Source organism: Labrus mixtus, chromosome 4 (genome assembly GCF_963584025.1).
Source record: "Labrus mixtus chromosome 4, fLabMix1.1, whole genome shotgun sequence".
Taxonomy (NCBI): Eukaryota; Metazoa; Chordata; class Actinopteri; order Labriformes; family Labridae; genus Labrus; species Labrus mixtus.
The window spans coordinates 15,412,692-15,432,262 of NC_083615.1; the positions used below are offsets into that span (position 1 = coordinate 15,412,692).

The 19,571-nt window shown below is 40.9% G+C and overlaps 1 protein-coding gene across 1 annotated transcript in view; it reads left to right on the forward strand.

The window, feature by feature from the left end:
• The window catches only part of LOC132972880 (copine-8-like), an 80,526-nt gene that overhangs the window by 26,955 nt on the left and 34,000 nt on the right, over positions 1-19,571 (forward strand). Inside the window, exons 3-6 of the mRNA XM_061036015.1 lie at positions 3,745-3,791; positions 4,693-4,796; positions 13,806-13,845; positions 19,426-19,502. Coding sequence (XP_060891998.1) covers positions 3,745-3,791; positions 4,693-4,796; positions 13,806-13,845; positions 19,426-19,502 — 268 coding nt within the window. The remainder of the gene's footprint in view (positions 1-3,744; positions 3,792-4,692; positions 4,797-13,805; positions 13,846-19,425; positions 19,503-19,571) is intronic.

Here is a 19,571-nt window from a genome sequence, read left to right on the forward strand (position 1 = left end):
AACCCTTCAAATATGGTCAGGGTTTCACTTCTTTCCAAGAAATAATTCAGACTTAGTATCATAGCATCATGGAGGCAGGAAGTCAAAAAGTCTTTGTATTGTTTTGAAACACTTGGTGTAAAAAAGTGTCAATCTATTTTAATTTTTGGTACAATTGAAAAGTACAGAATCTTCAGTCATATTGTTAACCTAAAGCTGCTGTGAGCAAAAGGAGAGTGAAGCATTTGCGCAGCTTGGACAGTGTGCAGGAGTTTGCCTGTAATGTTTGATCATTAAAAACAAAAAAATGACCGGCGCCCAGGATTTCCATTTTAGTGGCCGTGTTATCAAAACAGGAATTGACCTAACCCTAAGCCCAAGATATCTACTAGTATCATACATAAGTTTAAAGTTCAGCATCATTACAAGTCAAAAATGTAATATTTGACGTGGATATTTAGGGTGGACTAACAAAGCACAACCCACCACCATGCATTGTGTATAACTTCAGCAGTGTCCTGTATTCCTTCTTGATTACTTTATTACTGTTATATTCTTTTTTTATTCTAAGTGCCTGGGCTTGCCGGCTTGTATTGTTTTTTAATCACATTTTATTTTGATTTTTTCCTGTGTGCTGTGAAAAGCACTTAGGGTTAGAAGTGTGAATAAATGTACCTTCCCTTCCTTTTATAGACCTCCGCCTACATTTTTTCATAAATGCTTTATTAAGGGAGCAGTGAGGCCCATGTGACGGATGTGTGTTGAAGAAATAAAAACTACTCGAATGCAAATGTAATTTTCAGTACTAATGGGTGCCCTCCTAAGTTCTAACAACTGTCAGAACACACATCCAGATCACCTCCCACATATATGCTGGAATATCAATGTAGAAACACACAATATTATTTACATAGCCTGGATATGCAATTTGAGTTGTCAAACTGTCATTAGTTGCCTTTAGGACAATAACAAAAGCTCTTCTTTAACAGAATGTCACTAACTTTAAGGATAGCTGAATTTTTATCCCACACCAAGAGGTAAATACAAGTTTGGGAACAGAATGGCTAAATATCTAATCATTTGAAGACCTGACCCACATTACCACCTAGTTCCAGCCACCGGCTGCACCTGCCGCGCTGTCTGTCTCGGTGTCCTCTGCATCGTTGTTGCTGCCCGTACCAAAGTGAAATTCAGCAAACTCCTGAGCCTTCTTCGCGTCCGTAAAAGCAGTCTCTGTGCCTTTGAAAGTCACTCTTAATTTTGCTGGGTAGAGGCTGCTTTCCGGAGAATCACTGTCACACCACTAAAATAGTGGAGACACACTACGAGCGGTCGGGGAGGCTCCGTATCACCGAGGACGTCTACGCAAAGCTCAGTGTGAGCGGTCAACAAGAGGTGCGTCATCCAGAGATCGTACGTCTTTTAAGAGATGCGAGACAAATGTATTTATGTCAGTGCCTCTCTCAGCTCCTTCTTTTAACATTGCAATCCGCACATTTTGCCTTCTAGATCATCCCTCAAGATCCATGCATTTTTCAGTTAGCTGGTTTACTTCAGAGCATAATCGTTTCACATGTGATTGTAGCATGCTAATAGCAGCCGATGAATCGGTAGCTGCGCGCTCCAGCTTGGTAATGGTCGAGCCGTGGTGTTCACTTGACGTTTGCAAGGCCAGGATGATGTGTTTGATCTCGAGAGCAGACAATTCTCCTCTAATCGTAGTGGCAACCTCCTCAATCCGAGTGTTGATTGTCTGGTAAATTTCCAGTTTAGTGGTTTGTAGGTCCGCACACAGCGAGCTGTGTGAATAGCTTCCAGAATAGTGGCATCCGCCGACCGATGACCTGTTTCAGGCAAGTCCAGGGCGGCAGGGCCCGTTTCCTTCTGTTTCTTGTCCTTCGTGGACTGCATCCTCAAGTTCGACTTCATACTCTCTTAGAGTGCAAGTGTAAAGCCCAGGCTAGTTCTTGTCCACAATGGCAACTTATCACGTTGTTTGGGAACATCAAAATATTAATTCAGTGCTCAAAGTATTTTTTTCATGCAGGAGGTACCGGGGAAAGCTACTTATCGAACCATGGCTCTCTAGCGCCCCCTGTTAAAAGCAAGTTTACCCAGGGCTTAAAAACCGCTCTGAAGTGAGACCTTCTTCACTGACGCACCAACACTGGACTCACTGGATCTGCTGCTGTTCACTGAAAGCTCCTGTGAGGACTTTTTACCTGGTTATGAAAAAAAACTAAAATGAATATTCAAGGTGTCTTAAAACCAAGATTTATGTTTTCTATGATTGTACTTTTAATGTTTGAAACAGCTGCTGCAGGGTACGTGTCAGAAAAAGTGATTAATTGCACACACTGCCAAAACAGTCTTTGTCAACAGTTTTCTACAAAGATTCTTGATGAGTGATATATCTAACTATTTAAAGAAAGGATGAGCATTTCTGTTGAAAAACACAACTTGCACATGTACAGGACAAATCAGCAAACAGATAAGAGGCACTACTTTGTCCACAGGGGTCGGCCAAATCAACACAAACTCTTAGTTCCTCACGGGGCTTTAATCAGATACACTTTAGAAATTCAAACTTTTGCCCAAAGCTGGAAAAGAAGATTGATTAGATTTACACAGTTGTCAAAAACGATTAAACAAACAGCATTTTCAAGGGTACACAATCTTTTTTTACCAGATTGGGTGCTTTCTTTACATCAGCAGTGCCTGGCTAGATAAACACAAAACATAATACAATGAATACTACATGACAGGTGTGATTTCAGAGGTTTACACAGGTTTCCCTGCACAATCCAAGGCCTGCTAATGCGCGATTGGACAAAACAGCTCGAACTACAAACATACTACAAATGTAAACAAGAACACTTCCCATGCTGAAAATCCAGACCCCGGAGTACATGTATGTTGGTTCAACAAAACAAATAGTTTGGTTTGCAACCTTTTCAATTGTTTCTTAAGATTGTTTTTAATATTAATTTTTAGAGCTGTATCCTCAAATATCAACTGATTGTTTTTTGATCTGGAGCAGCTTCAGTTTCAAATACTATTTCTACTATTTTTTTGGTAACTAAACAGTAAAGATGTCCAAACCTACAAATCTATCATACATGTGTTCTGTATGTAGTTTGTTGTTCACATGTATTATAATAATAATTTAAAAAATGGTTAACTAACCCTTAACAAGTAAATGTATTTCTTACTTTAGCGTTTCCCACCATTCCACTTCTCACATTTTCCTTATGTCAACATTTTACCGGTGAAAAGAGATTTCCAAGTGTCTCTTCCCAGGGGTTCTCCGAGCCGTGAGCAGCTGCCATGTGACAGATGTGTGTGAATACAGTATAGGCTGCTAGAAAGCAAATGAAATGTCATTTTAGTGCCAGTTGATTGCCTCGCTGTGTTTTCACCAGCGGTCCGTCATCAAAAAACACTCCAAGACTCCCTGGAACGGAGACGCTCGAATGTCAATAAGGAGGACGTTCCTCCACCCACGCAGACACTCACTAACCCCATCCCCCCCCACCCCCTTCACCCCTCCTCGCTCACTCCTGTCCCCCTCTCTGAAATATCATCATGCTGCAAGGCAAAGTTCTAGTGACATTTAATTAGGGCTTTTTTCCTCTCATGTTGGGGTCCTGGGAAAGAACACACTCTCAGCTGACTTCTCAGCATTGTATATTCAGTTAAATACTCTTCAATCAATCTAACCCGCTGTTATTTCTCGCCCCTTCTCCTCTGCTTCTTATTCAACAGTTTGTGTGCTGTACACTCAAGGAATTGCCAACAGGGAATGGAGAGAGGTGAGTGCATGGGTGGGGGGATACTCTTAAGCCAATGACTGCCTCCAGGGAGCTTAAATGGCAGCAATGCAGAATTTCAGCAAGTCATATTGAAGGGATATAATTAGGCTTTAGAAGGCTAGTCTACAGTTATGTGTGTTATATTATCAGAACAGGGAGAGAAATTCTATTTTCTTCTCCTTTGAAGTACTAAATAAAGCCGGATGGATCAATGTGTTGTTTTAGATTTATCACAATGAAGACTCCTGTTGTTTGGTTTACTTGTTTGTGCTGAGCATCTTACCAGCCACATGCAGAAAAATATATAAATATTTAATGACACTGTTGTATTGTTCATTGGGCATTCAGTAAAAACTGATAATGTATGCCAAGAAAACTAAAGGTCTCAGGGTGTTGCAGATTTATTTGCAGTGCCAAAAAACATGGACAAGCAGTCATAAGTTAAGATTGAAAATGTAACTGTTAACTTTTGAGTCAACATGTCACCACTGGCTTATTTTGTTTTTTGAAACATGTGAAACATGAGCCTGCGAAACATGGTTTGACCCAAGCAATGGCTGTCTTAACTATGACTTGGATGTTAATGTGAGCCTGCCGACGTGTTTCTTTGTACACGTCTATTTTAAATTCATTGTATTCTCTGCTCATTGACCTTACATGTATTGACATACTTTTTGTTAATTCATACAGAACGCCTACGCTTTGATTCTTTGAACAGTCGCCCTCTGATTTCAGTGTAGAGCATCAGATTTAAATCATGCATGCACTCAAACGTGTCAACAAAATTTAATTTTCAACCATCACAAAGCTGTACTACATTATAGAGGGATGTGCTTTTTATTCTGGGTTGTAGTTTATTCAATGAGTATTTCATATTTTACAATTTTCATTTCTCTTGTAGTTTGGCAGAACAGAAGTCATCGACAACACCCTCAACCCTGACTTTGTCCGCAAATTCATCCTGGACTATTTCTTTGAGGAGAGGCAGAATCTACGCTTTGACCTGTGAGTTAACAATTGACTTATGCATGGTGGCGCTGGTGCTTGGTGTGTGTGTGTGTGTGTGTGTGTTCTTGTATTTTTGTGTGTTGTAAAGGAGTGGGTGAGAGTGCTGCTCTGTGTGGAGCAAAGTTAAGCTAAGACTGAAATATTCATGGTCTGTGCAGGGGGAGATGTAAGTCTTCTCCCTTTTAAATAAAAGACAAGTCTTCATGCCACTTTTACACCATCATTTCCATTTGAATTCATCCCATTCATACAATGCTTTGAGAAAAAACTGGGCCAGGTGCAAACGGTGAATCATTTGCTTAGCATTTTGTGGTGATTACGATCAATTTGCAGTCCTTTCACCTCATCCAGTCCAAATACACATTTGTCCTCAGTTGCATGTGAATGGCATTATCATATTTTAAAAATTTGAATCATGTTTTGGGACGTGATTCAATGCAGACAAAAAGCCCTCGTGGAAGTAACAAATGACCTCCTTGAAACAGCAGATGCAGGAGATTGCTCGTTCTTAATCCTTTCTGCACAAAGTGCGGCTTTTGACACACTTGATCATACAATTTTAATTGACTGCCTTGAGCACTGGGTGGGTATCTCTGGGTCAGCTCAGAGTTCCCTCAGACCTCACTGCTCAGAACGAACCTGCTCTGTTAAAACAGGAGATTCTTAAACTACCAGAGCAGATAACAAGCACCTCTGGGGTTCCTCAGAGCTCACTTTTTGGCCCCATTATGTTCTCGGCTCTTTTGCATGTTAGTGTGTCATACAATTTATAAACTTAATTTGCAATGCGTGTTTTCATTCCCAGTTGTCTTAATTTGCAGTGTTTGGTACAAAATAAACCCATCGTGCTTAAAAGTGCATATGGAGCAAGAGTTGAACGTTTCCTTTATAATACTCAAAATGTTCAACTAACTCTTACAATTATGAAAACAGAATCATTGAGATTAAACATTTTTGTGCCAAATTTAGTCTCACAAGAATCCTCTTCTGCCTGACTCCACTCACATGGATTTAGGCAGTCGGCAGATGGACAACACCTTCTGGAAAGCACAGGGGAAACTAAAAAACAGGCCAACACATAAATAGTATAAGAACATCTTAAGCTTTTCTCTGTCCAGATCATCATGTTTTCTCCTTGTGTGAGCGGCCAATTAAACAGGCAGTTGTTGCCAAACTTAGTTGCAGAAAAGTAAAACCATTTGAACAGTTGATGGCAGCGCTGTCTACCATTACATTTTCTCCGCCTGCTTCACTTAACGTTACAGCCTGCGGTCCTTCACCCAAACTAAATCTGGCTTGCAGTCTAACTTCTTTCTCTATCCATGTGAATACAACCTTACTTTCAGCCAGGCTGTGGCATGTTTACTTTAGCTCAAACTAATGCTGGCTTTCCCATATGCACTCCTGAAAATTTCTTGAAGATTTATTTGTCCCCCAGTATAAACAAATGAGCTGACATGAACACACTGCATGGAGTTGATTCCTTAAGTGCACAATGATTGCATCAGTCGCTCAATGGTCACGCGATGTTAACATTAAAAACCCCCTCCTGCTCGCCTGTAATGAATTTTCCTGCTTTTTACCTGCTGCATTCACACATCATCAACTCCGACTTCATGTGGAAACTGAACTAGGGGTCTTGCAGGGAAAAATCTGGGTTAAGGCTGGGTGAAAATGATTTGCCTTTTGCATTCATGCAGCTCATCCTGAAAATGGTTTTGTGCATGTGTGAAAATAATGTAAGATGAAGGAGTGAAGTGATTCTGGTCATTTTTTTGTTTTAGTAATTCAGCCTAAAGGTGAGGGTATTTATGTAAAGCACTTGCTTTATACTTTTTTGACATGAAGACACAGAAGTGGTGAGAAAATATTGCTAATCCAGCTGGTTGCTAAATGGCTTAACATGTGGACGTGTAATGACAATTTACTGACTGCATGAGGTTGACATGCTGTCAGTAAATTGTCATGGATGGTTCATGGGATGCAGCTGTGTTTAGAGGGACAGATTTCCCATTACATTTGAAGTATAACAGAAACGTGTTTTTTTTTTTGTACCTAGAATTGAATATTTAATTTGTCTACATCAGCTACACCTGTATTTTGAGTCACGGCTCTGTTAAAGTTTAAAAAGTCACACATGTCCTCGTGTAGCCCCAAAAGTCGAGCTGTCCCGAGTAATTATGATAATCTTGATTTTCTCTATTGTGTTCCAGACTCACACGCATTTACTGTATTTTCTCATGATGGCTCATGAAATATGGAACAGCTCTTTTGTTTGTTTACTTGTTGGTCTGTCAGCAGCGGCCGCATGCTGCTCACAAGCTGTGGGAGGTTACAGTGAAGGTCACGGCAAGACGTTAGCTTGCTGTAGGTAGAATGTGTGTGTTTGTGTTGGGAAGCAGTCCATTTTATTTAAGTCGAAGAGCAGGTTGTATTTGTTTATTTTTCTGTGTAGATTTTGATTGAGGGAATTCTATATCTGTATAAAGAGAGATTTTATTAGTATGTGTGTGCATGTGAGTTTGTATGTGTGTTGGGGGATTTGATTTTTAAAAGTGTGCGTATGCGTAGGTGTTCTTTTATTTTTGTTTACGTGAGCATGCCTGCTCAGCTTCTTGTGTGATTTGCAAGACAAGTATGATTTATTCGTGTGCCACTTTGTGAGAGTGTGTATGTCAATTAGTGTTTTTATTGATTGTGTGTTTTTCTAGCCATGCTCTTTTATGTGCATGTGTCATTTTGTGCGTGCGTGCGTGTGTGTGTATATATGTGTGCTGCATGGTCAACTCCCTGCAGGAGGGCACGTTGTGAGTGGGAGAGCATCAGGACCCACTTCTGTCCTCTGGGCTGACGGCCCTACGCTACGATAACTCACAGCGAGGACATGGCTCGCCTTAGCCCACACACACATATACACATGCCTACCCTGAGAACAAGAAATTTCCTAAACCACACACACACACACACACACACACACACACACACACACACACACACACACACACACACACACACACACACACACACACACACACACAAACGCAAATTCACACTGAGGCTGTCTTCAGCACCACACATGCACACATTTCTCACATTGCTCATTACAGTACCAGTGGTTACTCCTGCTCTCCTCAGCCTCTGTCCTGAGGTCTGGAAGTCTTTTTTTTTTTTTTTTTTACTGCAGCTTCCTCAGCCCATCATTACCTCCACCTCCCTCACTTCCACTTAGAGCTTCACATCCCTTCAGGTTATCCACAGACAGCACCAGACTCCCTGCAAACCGCCAGTGTAGCTGCTGCTGAAGCATCCCACGCTCTCTTTACCCTAAGACCCCTAAGCCTCCACACTCTTTACTTCCTCTGGTGCCTTCTGTGCCTGGAAATCCTGTTAACCCTCATCTCACTGATGGCCATGTTTAGACCTCCACTTAAAAAAACATTATTTGGTGGTGTTGAATCTTAAGATGTTAACTGGAGCCAGTAAAGGTCCCCTGGGTGGGTGGGTGGGTGGGTGTCTAATCAAGGGTGACAAATTGGATTAGACCTCAATATCAAGTGAAATGACCTGCTGAAAGGAAGAGAAGAACAATATGGCTGTATTAACTTATAATGTCTTATAACTTAGGTTTCATAGAATAAGTTTAGCAAAAATGTGTTCACTACTTAAACATTAGTTTATCAGAACCATTAATACATTCATTTATCTAATTTGGGAAGCAAATTGATGCAGCTATTCCAATAAAAAAATATATTGTTTACATTTACAATGAATGCAGCATAGTATCGGAATATTTTGCATAGCAATATCATACACAAAATATTGATCTGGATTCACAGATGTATCGGTTGCACATCAATATCAGACCATCGACAAATAACACAGCAAGTTCTGATGTCATAAGCCAAAGTGAATCTGTTGTGGGTCATCAATTTAAACTGGGCAAGCTAAGATACCTATAAGTGCTGATTCAGAGAAGAGGTTTGTTATCGGGCAGAGGATGTCACCGTGTTGGACAAACTGATTTGTTTTCATGGTCAAACATGGAAGAAAAAGTCAGCAGTGGACGTCTCTGATAAAGATCAGTGACTTGCATTTTGTGAGACATGCTGAGTGGTATTTCAAGAGGAGGGACTACTAACAACAGTTGAATACATCCAATCACAGCTCATTTGAGAAACAGACGAGAAGAATTACGACCAGGTAATTTAAAAAAATTGCAATCTTATTCAGAAATCGGCTAATTGTTATGTCAAACTGTGGTATTGGTCTCGGTATCAGCTCTATCTTTTCACAATAAGTGCATCCCTTCCTCTTATTAAAGCCTTTAATGTGAATGCTAATGTTTGTGAAATGAGCTGTCCTTAGGAGTAGTGAGTGAAAACAAAGATTGGGAAATCTTTTAACGTCATATTAACATTACCACATTAATCAGAAACTGATTTCAATCTCAAAAGCAACATATGAAGTGAAGTCTTGAGCTGTCATATCGTCAGGTCTCTGGTGAGTCCCACCAGTGGTGTACTGGAGCTAGTCCTTAACAGTGTGGTTACAGAGGAAGGGAGACTGTTTTAATGGTTGTACATCAGTGCACTTGTTGTAACAAAAACATTTTTGTGAAGCATTTCCTGCAGCATCGTCGCGAGAATCACAAGATCACGAGAGCCAAATCTCTGTAAACATTTCCATCGTCTCCCATTAATCTGGTTATTTGGCTGCTGTTTAAAAAAGCACAATGTTCCAGATATTCTGTCACAACGAGCAGAACAGTACAGAATACATGCTAATAACATTTCTGTAGCATCTTGTGTCAGTGAGGTTTTTAAGGCTTTTATGAAGGTTTGGTGAAGCTGTTAGGAAACGGAGCTCCAGTGTCAGTGTGCTGTCGTCTGTTGTTTGCTGCCTCTCCGGCCTCGTTTGTTTGTGTGCCATCATTAGTCATCATCGCTCAGTTCAAACGGAGCTCTGAGCGGCCGACCCCCATTCCCACACCCCTCCCCTTCTTCCCACACCCATCCCCCCCCCAATCACAAGACAAGACAGCACAGGACCAAAAAGAAATCCTGTTTGGCCCAGTGCCATGCGCGGTGATCTCATCCTCGTAAACACACACACACACACACACACACACACACACACACACACACACACACACAATCACACACGTTCAGTCACACAAAATAATTTGCACTCATGAGGAACATTGGGACATGCCCCCCTGCACACTCTCATAGATGTGTGTGAATGAAAATGTGCAACCAAATCTTAAGCGTACATATCAGAACGTTACGTTGTTTTTCTTCATTCCTGTCTCTCTCTCTCTCTTTCGGTTAGGTTAAATAAATCATTCATGAACATTTGGGAGTGACAGAAGCATGGGAGGAATAGAACATGAGGCTCACCTGTGCATTTTGCCGATGGCATGTTGCATAACAGCAGCGTGTTTTCATGCTCTCATGGAATTACTTATTAGTAGTAACAGCAGTGTATCGAAGGCTCTCCTCTCCTGTAGTGACACATAGTGACTCTCCTAGGTTTGTCAGCAGGCGTCTTATCGTACGTGGCGTTCTGTTTGTAGAAAGGAAACGCTCAGGCTCGCCCTGTTACACACTCTGCTGCACGCTGCTGCACACACGATGCACGCGCGCGTACATATTGACCCACACCTGGCACAGCTAGGAAGCTGACAGGTTATGAAGAAGTAAATAGAGCTGGATGATTTGCTCTCTGCAGATGTGATGAGTGGTTTATATGGTTTGCATGGTGAAGCTGTTACTGATGAATTTGGATGACTGCTCCTATAGGGTTGGGAATCGCAAGGTAATGCACCATACGATATGATATGCAGTGATCACGCTATGATGATGATGATGATGATGATGATGGTATCATGTATTGCGAGACAATTATATAATGATAGCCTCTATGAAGGTTTTGTGTAGAGTTTATGTGTTTATTCACTGCGATTTGGTGTCAGTCTCACCTCTTATCATGCTTCATCCTTTAACTTTCCGACATTATCTTCTTCTTTTTCTTTTATCCTGCTGTCGACTTTTTCTTTTCCTTGGCCATTTTACTTCTGTTACGTTCCCCTCATTCTCGTCAGTATGGCGCCTCTGTGAGGAGTCATGGAGTAGTGACGTAGTGAGTCAAACTGGCAGGGAAATCTGTCCCGAGTACTTTAATTTTTTAAAAATCAAACTATCTATATTTGGCAGGAGTCAGGACGAGGATATATTGCCGTATCCAATTTTGCGGCCTGTCCAGGCGCCCGAGCCACACAGGGGGAAGCACTCAGTTAAGTGAACACCAAGACAAATTATATTCCCCAAAAAACAGAGCTGATGATTTCACATATCAGGTCTGTTTTTAGGAATTACATGTGCATATGTAATCTAGGGATGGGAATCTTTAGTTGTCTCACGATTCGATTCAATTTCGATTTAGATTCTTGGGGTCACAATTGGATTCGAAATTCTATTTTCGATTCAAAAAGATTCTGGATTCAAAGTCCATTTTTGAATGAGTAATTACTTCAGGATCTCCTCCAGTCATCTGTGAGACTGGCTGAATGTCTTGCTGTTCCATTTGGCATTCTATTGAGTTAAAGAGCTACCCTTTGCACTTAGCAGGGAGGGACTGATTAGCCCAAAAAAATAAATAGATTTTTGAAAAGTTATGAATCTATTGAAAATCTCAGAACACAAGAATCTCAATTTTTACATTAATCGATTTTTTTTCCCTCCCTTAATGTGATCACAGTTGACATTTAACTGTGGGAAACAAATAATACATCCAGGTTGCTCACTTTGGCCAACTATCTTTATTGTCTTCTCTCAGTTTCATGTACTATACCTACTTTCTGTAGTATCAAGACGTTTAACACAAGCTTTATTTATTGTAGAAGGTAGACATATGTAGTTGGGGCAAAAATATACAAAATTGGTATACCACCATTCTTTTTCCAGTAGCAAACAAAACAACAACTGTTGTTGTTTTAAGATGCAAAACTTGCTGGCCTCTTCATGCAACCAGAAATAATGAGGGCTTTTTCTCTTCAGTTTTAGACACGAAAAGTTGCTGTGAGAGCTCCGATGGAGGGCTCAGTGTTTCAAGTGATGAGATGCATCATTCCTCTCAGCTTAGGCGAAGGCATGCAAGCAATCAAACACTATGTCACTCTGCTTTGGCCCAATGCAACTTACATGCTAGAGCGGAGCAGTGAGACGCATTACTCTGTAAAGTTTCATCCAAAGTGGCATCCGAGATATCTGCCAACTGTCCCGTCAGAATCAGAATCAGAATCGAATTAATTGGCCAAGTGTGTTGACACGTACGAGGGATTTCTATCCGCTTGTCATCGGCTCTCCGTAAACACACGCACAGGGCTGAAACAAATATGTACAGATTTAGATTTACATTAATATGTCATTATAGGACATCACGTAACGTAAACACATTATTATGTAAGTAGGAAATAGGTAAACAACAGCTTACATACACATCACGACATCTTTATTCTATACAAATAAAAACTATATATGCAGGGTGGTTTTCTAGTTACATTGTGCTGCTATTCCTGCTTAATGGCAGTGCACAGAAAACTGTATAGACATGCTGAAACATTTCTAATCTGAGGTACTGGAGCTGGACTAAAAAAACAGCTGATTGATTCAGGGTATGATTTTGGACACTCTTTCTCAAACTTTGTTTAGCTTCCCCATGGCTTACATAAATAACAGATCACTGGAACTTTAAAGACATGATAAAGACAAGAAATCTTTCGTGTGGTTAGCTTGTTCATGAGAATTCTGTTCATTGATGGAGAACATAGTAAAAAATGTCGCTCCTCCATATAGACTGCTATAGGCAGTGGCGATTCTAGAGCTTGTTGGGGCCCTAGGCAAAAATCCATCGGGGGGCCCTCCAACCAACATTCATCAGGGCAACAAGAATGAATGCTGTGAGATGGGGCCCCCTTAGGGAGGTTTCCTACCGTCATTGCTACAGGAAAGCCTAAGACTGAGAATGTACTTAAAGACAGGTGACACACTTTACTCTTCCAAGAACCCTGGATCCTGATGCAAGCAGCAGTAAGCCAAGTTACTAGCACGACCACCAACGCCGACAACACTCATTGTCAAGACTGATCCTGGTTTTTGTGTTGACGTATTGATGTAAGAGTGCATTATGTCTGAAAATGAACAGGCAGAGCGCGTGTGTGGTAAAGGAGTTTAGAGTCAGACTTTTCTTAAATTCAGCTAGTTATGACGTAGTTAAGACCAAGACATTTAGGCATCGAGACCGAGTCAAGGCCAAGACATAGTGACCATAAATATCACTGAAAAATCAGCATCTTGTGTGCAGTGGGCGTGCCACTCACTTGGACCCTAACTCCACGTCAGTGAGGGTACATTTGACCTATTGGATGGAGGTCTGAATTATGGCTGTGCTTTTACACCCTTTTGTTGCAGTCAGATGAAGCTCAAGCTAGCTGTCAGCTATCCTCAGACTAATTGATGCCAATATAGTGCAGACGAGAAAAGTGCTTTTTGGAATATTTTGGACTAAAGATGGACTTGTGTCAAACTCAGGTACTGAGTAAAACATAGCTAGACACAGACACTGTCTGTAGGAGCTAAGATATCTTTTGAAATATTACAATTCATGTAGTTCTTGCAATGCTGAACAATGCAATCATCACACATTCCTTTTTTTCATATGGTGCAGGAGGTGAAGTGTCACTGTCATACTCATGAAATGGGATTAGTTCATCTTTTCAGTGCTTCAATCACCACAAGCCTACTCTAACCCTGAATAGCTTCTTTGCCGTGATTACAGGAGAAGTGCCTGGCATTAATGATATGTAATGAGGGAGAGAAGCCTTTGTCACATGGACTGCTAATTTGCTCCGCGGCAGCCTTTGACTCTCAGACCTGCAGCTCAAACCTTTCAGCCTTTTGGTCGGCCCCCGCTCTGATGCGTCATCTCTCCTTCTTTTCTCTGCAGGTACGATTTGGACTGCAAGAGCGACAACCTCTCGAAACACGTGAGTGTCTCCTTCACCTCAGCTGTACAACAATCAGTCATGCATTCAGGGAAATGTTATACAGCCAAATGTTTATCCTTCCAGTACAATAGCAGCCTGATTTGAATCCGAATGTCAAAGGTAAGTGTCACAACAGGGACAAAGCTATCGTGTTGGCATTTAAACTCTTCTAAAGAAAGGAATAAGGGTTTTTGTGACCCATACTAAAGGCATTCAGAGGGTTTTTACACCACATTGTCTCTATCTGAGCTGCAAGCTTTTTGTGTGCTTTTTTACGAGGCAATTCTTTAGAATATACAAGGGCTAATTCCAGACAAGTCGTATATAATCATGCTTCTGCAGAGTCCATATTATCCCCGGTGGTCATAAAGTAAAAGATGGAACAATTACCTTGTGTTTTTTATGCTTTGTGCAGTGAAAGAAATAACGTTTTTAACAATAACTCTGTTCCACTGGGTTTTACTAATACTTGAAAACATCATTATCGTCCCATAAGGCTCTGATGCATTTTTTGCCAGAGTACATAGAAGAGGTTTTAGCTGCTATTTGAGGTATTTTCAACCTCATGAAACCTTTTGGCTGATCAATGAGCCATAATGCTAACTCTGTGCAGAATAACACAGCATACATATCCTAGGAGCTCCTGAGCTCTCATATCTCGTAGGTTCCTCAGGTTCGTTGGTGGACGGCCTTGCCTGAACGCCCCCCATCCCGCTGTTTGTACCTATCCTTCTTCCTGCATCTTATCCCATCGCCCCCATCCCATTTTTCAAGTCTGGCGCAATTTCGGTAGATGGCTGTTCATTATGAGTCTCGTCTTTTCTTGCCACTGTAACTTTGCTTAAAGACGACATATTGTACCCCTTTTCTACCCTTTTCAAACAGTCCCCTGTGGTATAAATGAAACATCTGTGCTGTGCTTTGGTCAAAATATAACATGAATCAAGCACCAGAGGAGGTTTGTGACCCTGTATAAACCAGCTCTCTCAGAACGCTCCGTTTTGGTGTGTGTGTCTCTTTAAATGCAATGAGCCCCCCCTGAGTTTCCCCGGTAGACATCACTCCTCTGTAGCAAGATTTAAAATGTCAGACCTGCACAAAAGTGTTTTTCTGGGCTGGGGGTGGAATCCATGGGTGGAGATACCAGGGGAGGGAAGGGTATTTTTTTTACCAGAATCCCACTGTGACATCACAAGGAGAGCAAATTTGAAACGGAGCATTTTTCTCTGTGTTGCAAGACTTATGCAGACCACAAACAAAGGACTGGATGGTCTGTAGACACTCAGGTTACCCAAATATATGTTGAAAAACACTGTACAAGTGGATTTTTCATAATATGTCCCCTTTAATGTTGCTAATTACTACGCTAATGGAAAGATTGATTGATTGATATTGCATACATTAAACGTATTATAAGCATATGTTGAGCATCAGGCCTAGCGAGCTAGGATCCAGCATGTGAACATCATTCATCTTCTTTTTTCAGTTGTAGGTTTTTTCTTCAGATTGCAATGTTCAGCATGCTGTTTTAGTCTTTTCTCTACCTCCATGTTGATTTAGAAACCTGTACCATCAGATTTCCCCTCACCAGAGCCTCCTCCTTCACTTTCAGTTTCGAACAGAAGCTCCAGCAGCATCCTGCTCCAGTTCTGTCTATAACACCCCCGGCCCCCGTTCTTATTACTCTGCTTTATACTCATTGCCAACTGCAGGCGGAGATCTTTTCCTCAGCCCCATCCCCTCTGTGCCCCCGGGCTTCTACTCAGAGCGCTGAGCAATGTGAGCGTAGCGACTCACTCTCAGCATGAAGGCTGAGGACGCTTGGATGCGTCCTGTCGTTGCCGTGGATGTGTGGGATTAGAGATCTGGCACGCAGTGATGGCTCCATTGTCCAGGCACGGTCCATTCCCTGTCTCACAGCTTTAAATAACGGGAAAATTGGAACGATAAAGAAAATGCTCACGAGTACAGTATGTCTCTTGGCAGCTTCACTGGCAGAGTTTGAGGGTGCTTCCTACCTCCCACTACAGCAGATGTTTTTTTTCTCGCCATATGGTTTGCATACCTTAAGTCGATATAACTGCAGGGGGAGATGTGCAAAGACAGTGCATAGATTAAATATAATTACTGCCTCTCATTTTCAACGAAATAGAGATGCTTTGTCAGTCTGACTTCTAATGGCTTTGTGCACAATTCTTTATTTTACTACCCGTTTATTTTTGTGGGCGAGTACACCAAAACGCTTCCTTCGTATAAACAGTCATCTCATTTCAAAGTTTATATTCATTATTTTAAACTTGATCAGCACAGGGAATCCAGGCGGGGGAATAGCTTGGTTGTTTGCACACAGTAATTAACTTTACTGGTTGTGTTCCCTCATGACTATTTGAAAGCAGTCAGGATTCCACTGCAAACTTTCATTCCCCTTATTAAATTTACAATCACTTCGAGGAGTATAATTATTTCTTCTCTCAGAACTTTCCTTTTTTTACCTCTGACATGTTTCATCATTTACCTTCTTTCTCGAAGCAGATAATCTAATAGTCAAAGTTTAGAGGGGTAAAAAATAATCCAAACGCTTGATATGTACTCACTGTAATAAAGTATAGTCACAGAAACCGGTTTGATTTATGGGGTGAAGAGATTTTTACTTTTACACAGAGTTATTAATGTCAGGTCTTTGTGGATAATATAACAGAGTGAGGTCTTTAACTCGCTCTTTTGTAATGTGTCTTGAGATAACATTTGTTATGAATTGGCGCTAAACAAATAAAGATTGATTCATTAATTCATTAACAATTTACCATTGTCTAAAATGAGCAAGTCTCAATTTTAATAGTCATATTCCCGATTGGATGGAAATGACAGACTAGACCGCTACAGCAACATCCAAGGAAGTTATTGAGTGTTAACTTTTGGTCATGCTCGCAGATGAGTGCTTGAATTCATCTGATTAACTGTTGGTACATACTTTCATGAATTCCTTCATCTTGATAATTTTGCCGATATATGAATTATTTTAAATCCGTCTACCATCTTAAGGTAATTCTTCTTTTAGTTCTGTGTACCTGTGGTTCATGTGTTTAAGACATCTCATAGCAACAGAGCTATATTTGGATCGGAGCAAAGTGTATGATGTGAGCTTAAAAGGAAGTATGATTTGCTGAGGTTGAAGAAATGTACATGTCTGACATTTACATTGCCAAGGTAATTCTTCTTTCCAATCTTTTAGAAGTGTAACCAAATAGAAAGGAATTTGTAGGCTGTACCTGCTTACAGAATATAAGCAACACTGTTAACATGACGACTTTGTCAGCCATTTTGTTCTGAAATGTAGTCTGTTTCACGATTTCATCATTGAATATTGACAGCAGAAACACCCCCACCTAACATTAACCACTTCCTGTTTGATACATTTGGTGTAATCCAAAAAATAAAATGCAAGAAGTTAGATTACGTTTTGGATTATATTCACATTACCTAAAGGTTTATTTGTATTTTTTTTGTCGTTTAATAGCATTGTAGTGATATTTTAATATTTTGACCAGAAAAACATCAGACATCTTGTTTATTGTCCTCATGGGAGTTTAAAAATGTTGTTATTTTGAAGCAGTGCATACAAAAGATGGAAGGAAAATTGGGAATTTGTTATCCATATTCCATTTTATCAGGTACTTTGACCTTTCCTACAAAGAAACGGAAGATGATGTAAAGGCAGAGTGAACACCCCCCCCCCCCACCCCCCCATGTGTGAACCACAGGATGCTCCCAGATCATCTGTGAGCACAACTTCGGCTTCGACATTGATTGCAATCAGCAATTCACATTTACTGAAGTAAATGTCTAATTATGTCTGAGTGCTGATTTATAATATTTACTCAGTTATTTTCGACATTTCGTGTCAAATTTTTGTGATTAGTGTAATACCCCTTTAACTTGCTGCAACTCTTAGACACATCTACATGAACAGAAGTGTGTTCTCTTTACTAATGGTCTTGTGATGGACTTGAAGCACATTGGACTTGTGGAATTCAGCTGTGATCTTTTTTATTTGGAGTTACCCTCCTAACCTTTTTTTTTTCTCTCTCTCTCTGCCACCACTGAGCCTGTTAATCTGAGGCGCCGCAGCCTCTGGCCTTAGATATCTGAGCGCAGCGGGCGCTGGGCTGGAGTTTGCTAGCTCGCAGCACACTTCTTGTGGAAGGGCCCGAGCTTTTTGTCATCTCTTTTTGTTTCAAGACCTCGGCTGGGGGAGAAATGTTCAGCACCGGCAAAGATCTTTGGAGCAGCTTTCTGCCTGCCGGACTCGACACGGCTCATCTGTCAAGCATTTTTGCGCACACAAACGTATACACACACACACACACACACACACACACACATATATATACATGGATGCTTGTTCATGCACACATGCATACACAAAGTGGTAGGAGAGGCCTCAGTATTGGTGCATGAAGCGTCTTTCATTACATGTTGTAAACAGATTTTTTACACCCCTCCCCTCTCTCTCTGCTTTGCTCTTCTTGCTGGCCAAAGGCTCCTCCTGCTCAAACTCTCTTGTCCTCTCTTGTGGTCACCCTACAGTGATCAACAAGGACGCGTGATCCTCTGCACACTGGGCTTATGAGTCATTGTGCAGAACATACTCTACTCATTGTAAAAGACTTTTGAGTAGTCAGAAGCCTAGAAAAGCTTTAAACAAGCTAAAGTCCATTTACCATTTAATTTCTTGTTTTTCAATTACTAAAATGCAGCCTAAATCCTTCACACGGTCTAAATTACACAACAAACATTGGCCACGTATTTGTGCATTTCAGTCTAGTCTAGTCTCTTCTATTGTTCCAATAGATGAAGAGCTGAGAGGGGAAGGGGTGCAGCTCTTTTTCCAGGATTATTCTAAATCCTTTCATGGACAGATGTGATACCAGTTTCAACATCTGTTCCACATTTTTTTTTTTCCTCAAGCAAGCCAACAAGAGCAGGTTGTCCGGATAAGATCATACTCTCTCAACCCCAGCCAGCATAATGGCTGCAGACTGATTCCAAACATCTGGAGAAGTGTACTTCTGTCGATTGGCCATTAACCCCAGATTATGATAACCCAATAATATCATTTACAGACTTTTTAATTGAATTTGTTCAGGTCACATGCTGGTTGACGTTTGGCAATAACAGCTGGAGAATCTTGATGTGATGCCTGTTATAAATTTGCTTCAATTCTCACAAACTGGATTACAGTGAAAATAATTAGCACTTGAACTGTCTGTGCCTCTTATGGCTGGCGTCAGTAAAGCTCGTTTGCATATCATGCGACTAATATGTTCTGGTATCATCAAATGCTAACATGCTATTTAGATTGCAGCAAAATCAGAAGAGCATTTTAGAATTTCACATTTCCTTCTATTTTCGATCTTTGAGTCTTCATATTGGACGACTTAGTTGATGCAGTTTTTGCCTTACATGGTGTAAAAATTGGCCAAGTGGACAAATATTAAAGGACCTTTTTAGCTATGAAACCTCTAATCTTGTCTGTATTTGCGTTTAATGTGTTTATTTGTGTGTTCTTCACACATGCAGGACTTCCTGGGCCAGGCTTTCGGCACGCTAGGTGAGATCGTCGGATCTCTGGGGAGTCGCCTGGAAAAACCTTTGATGTGAGTACTCGCTGTGCGCACACAGACGGCTACAAAACAAACAAACACACTCACTGCTATTTTAATTAG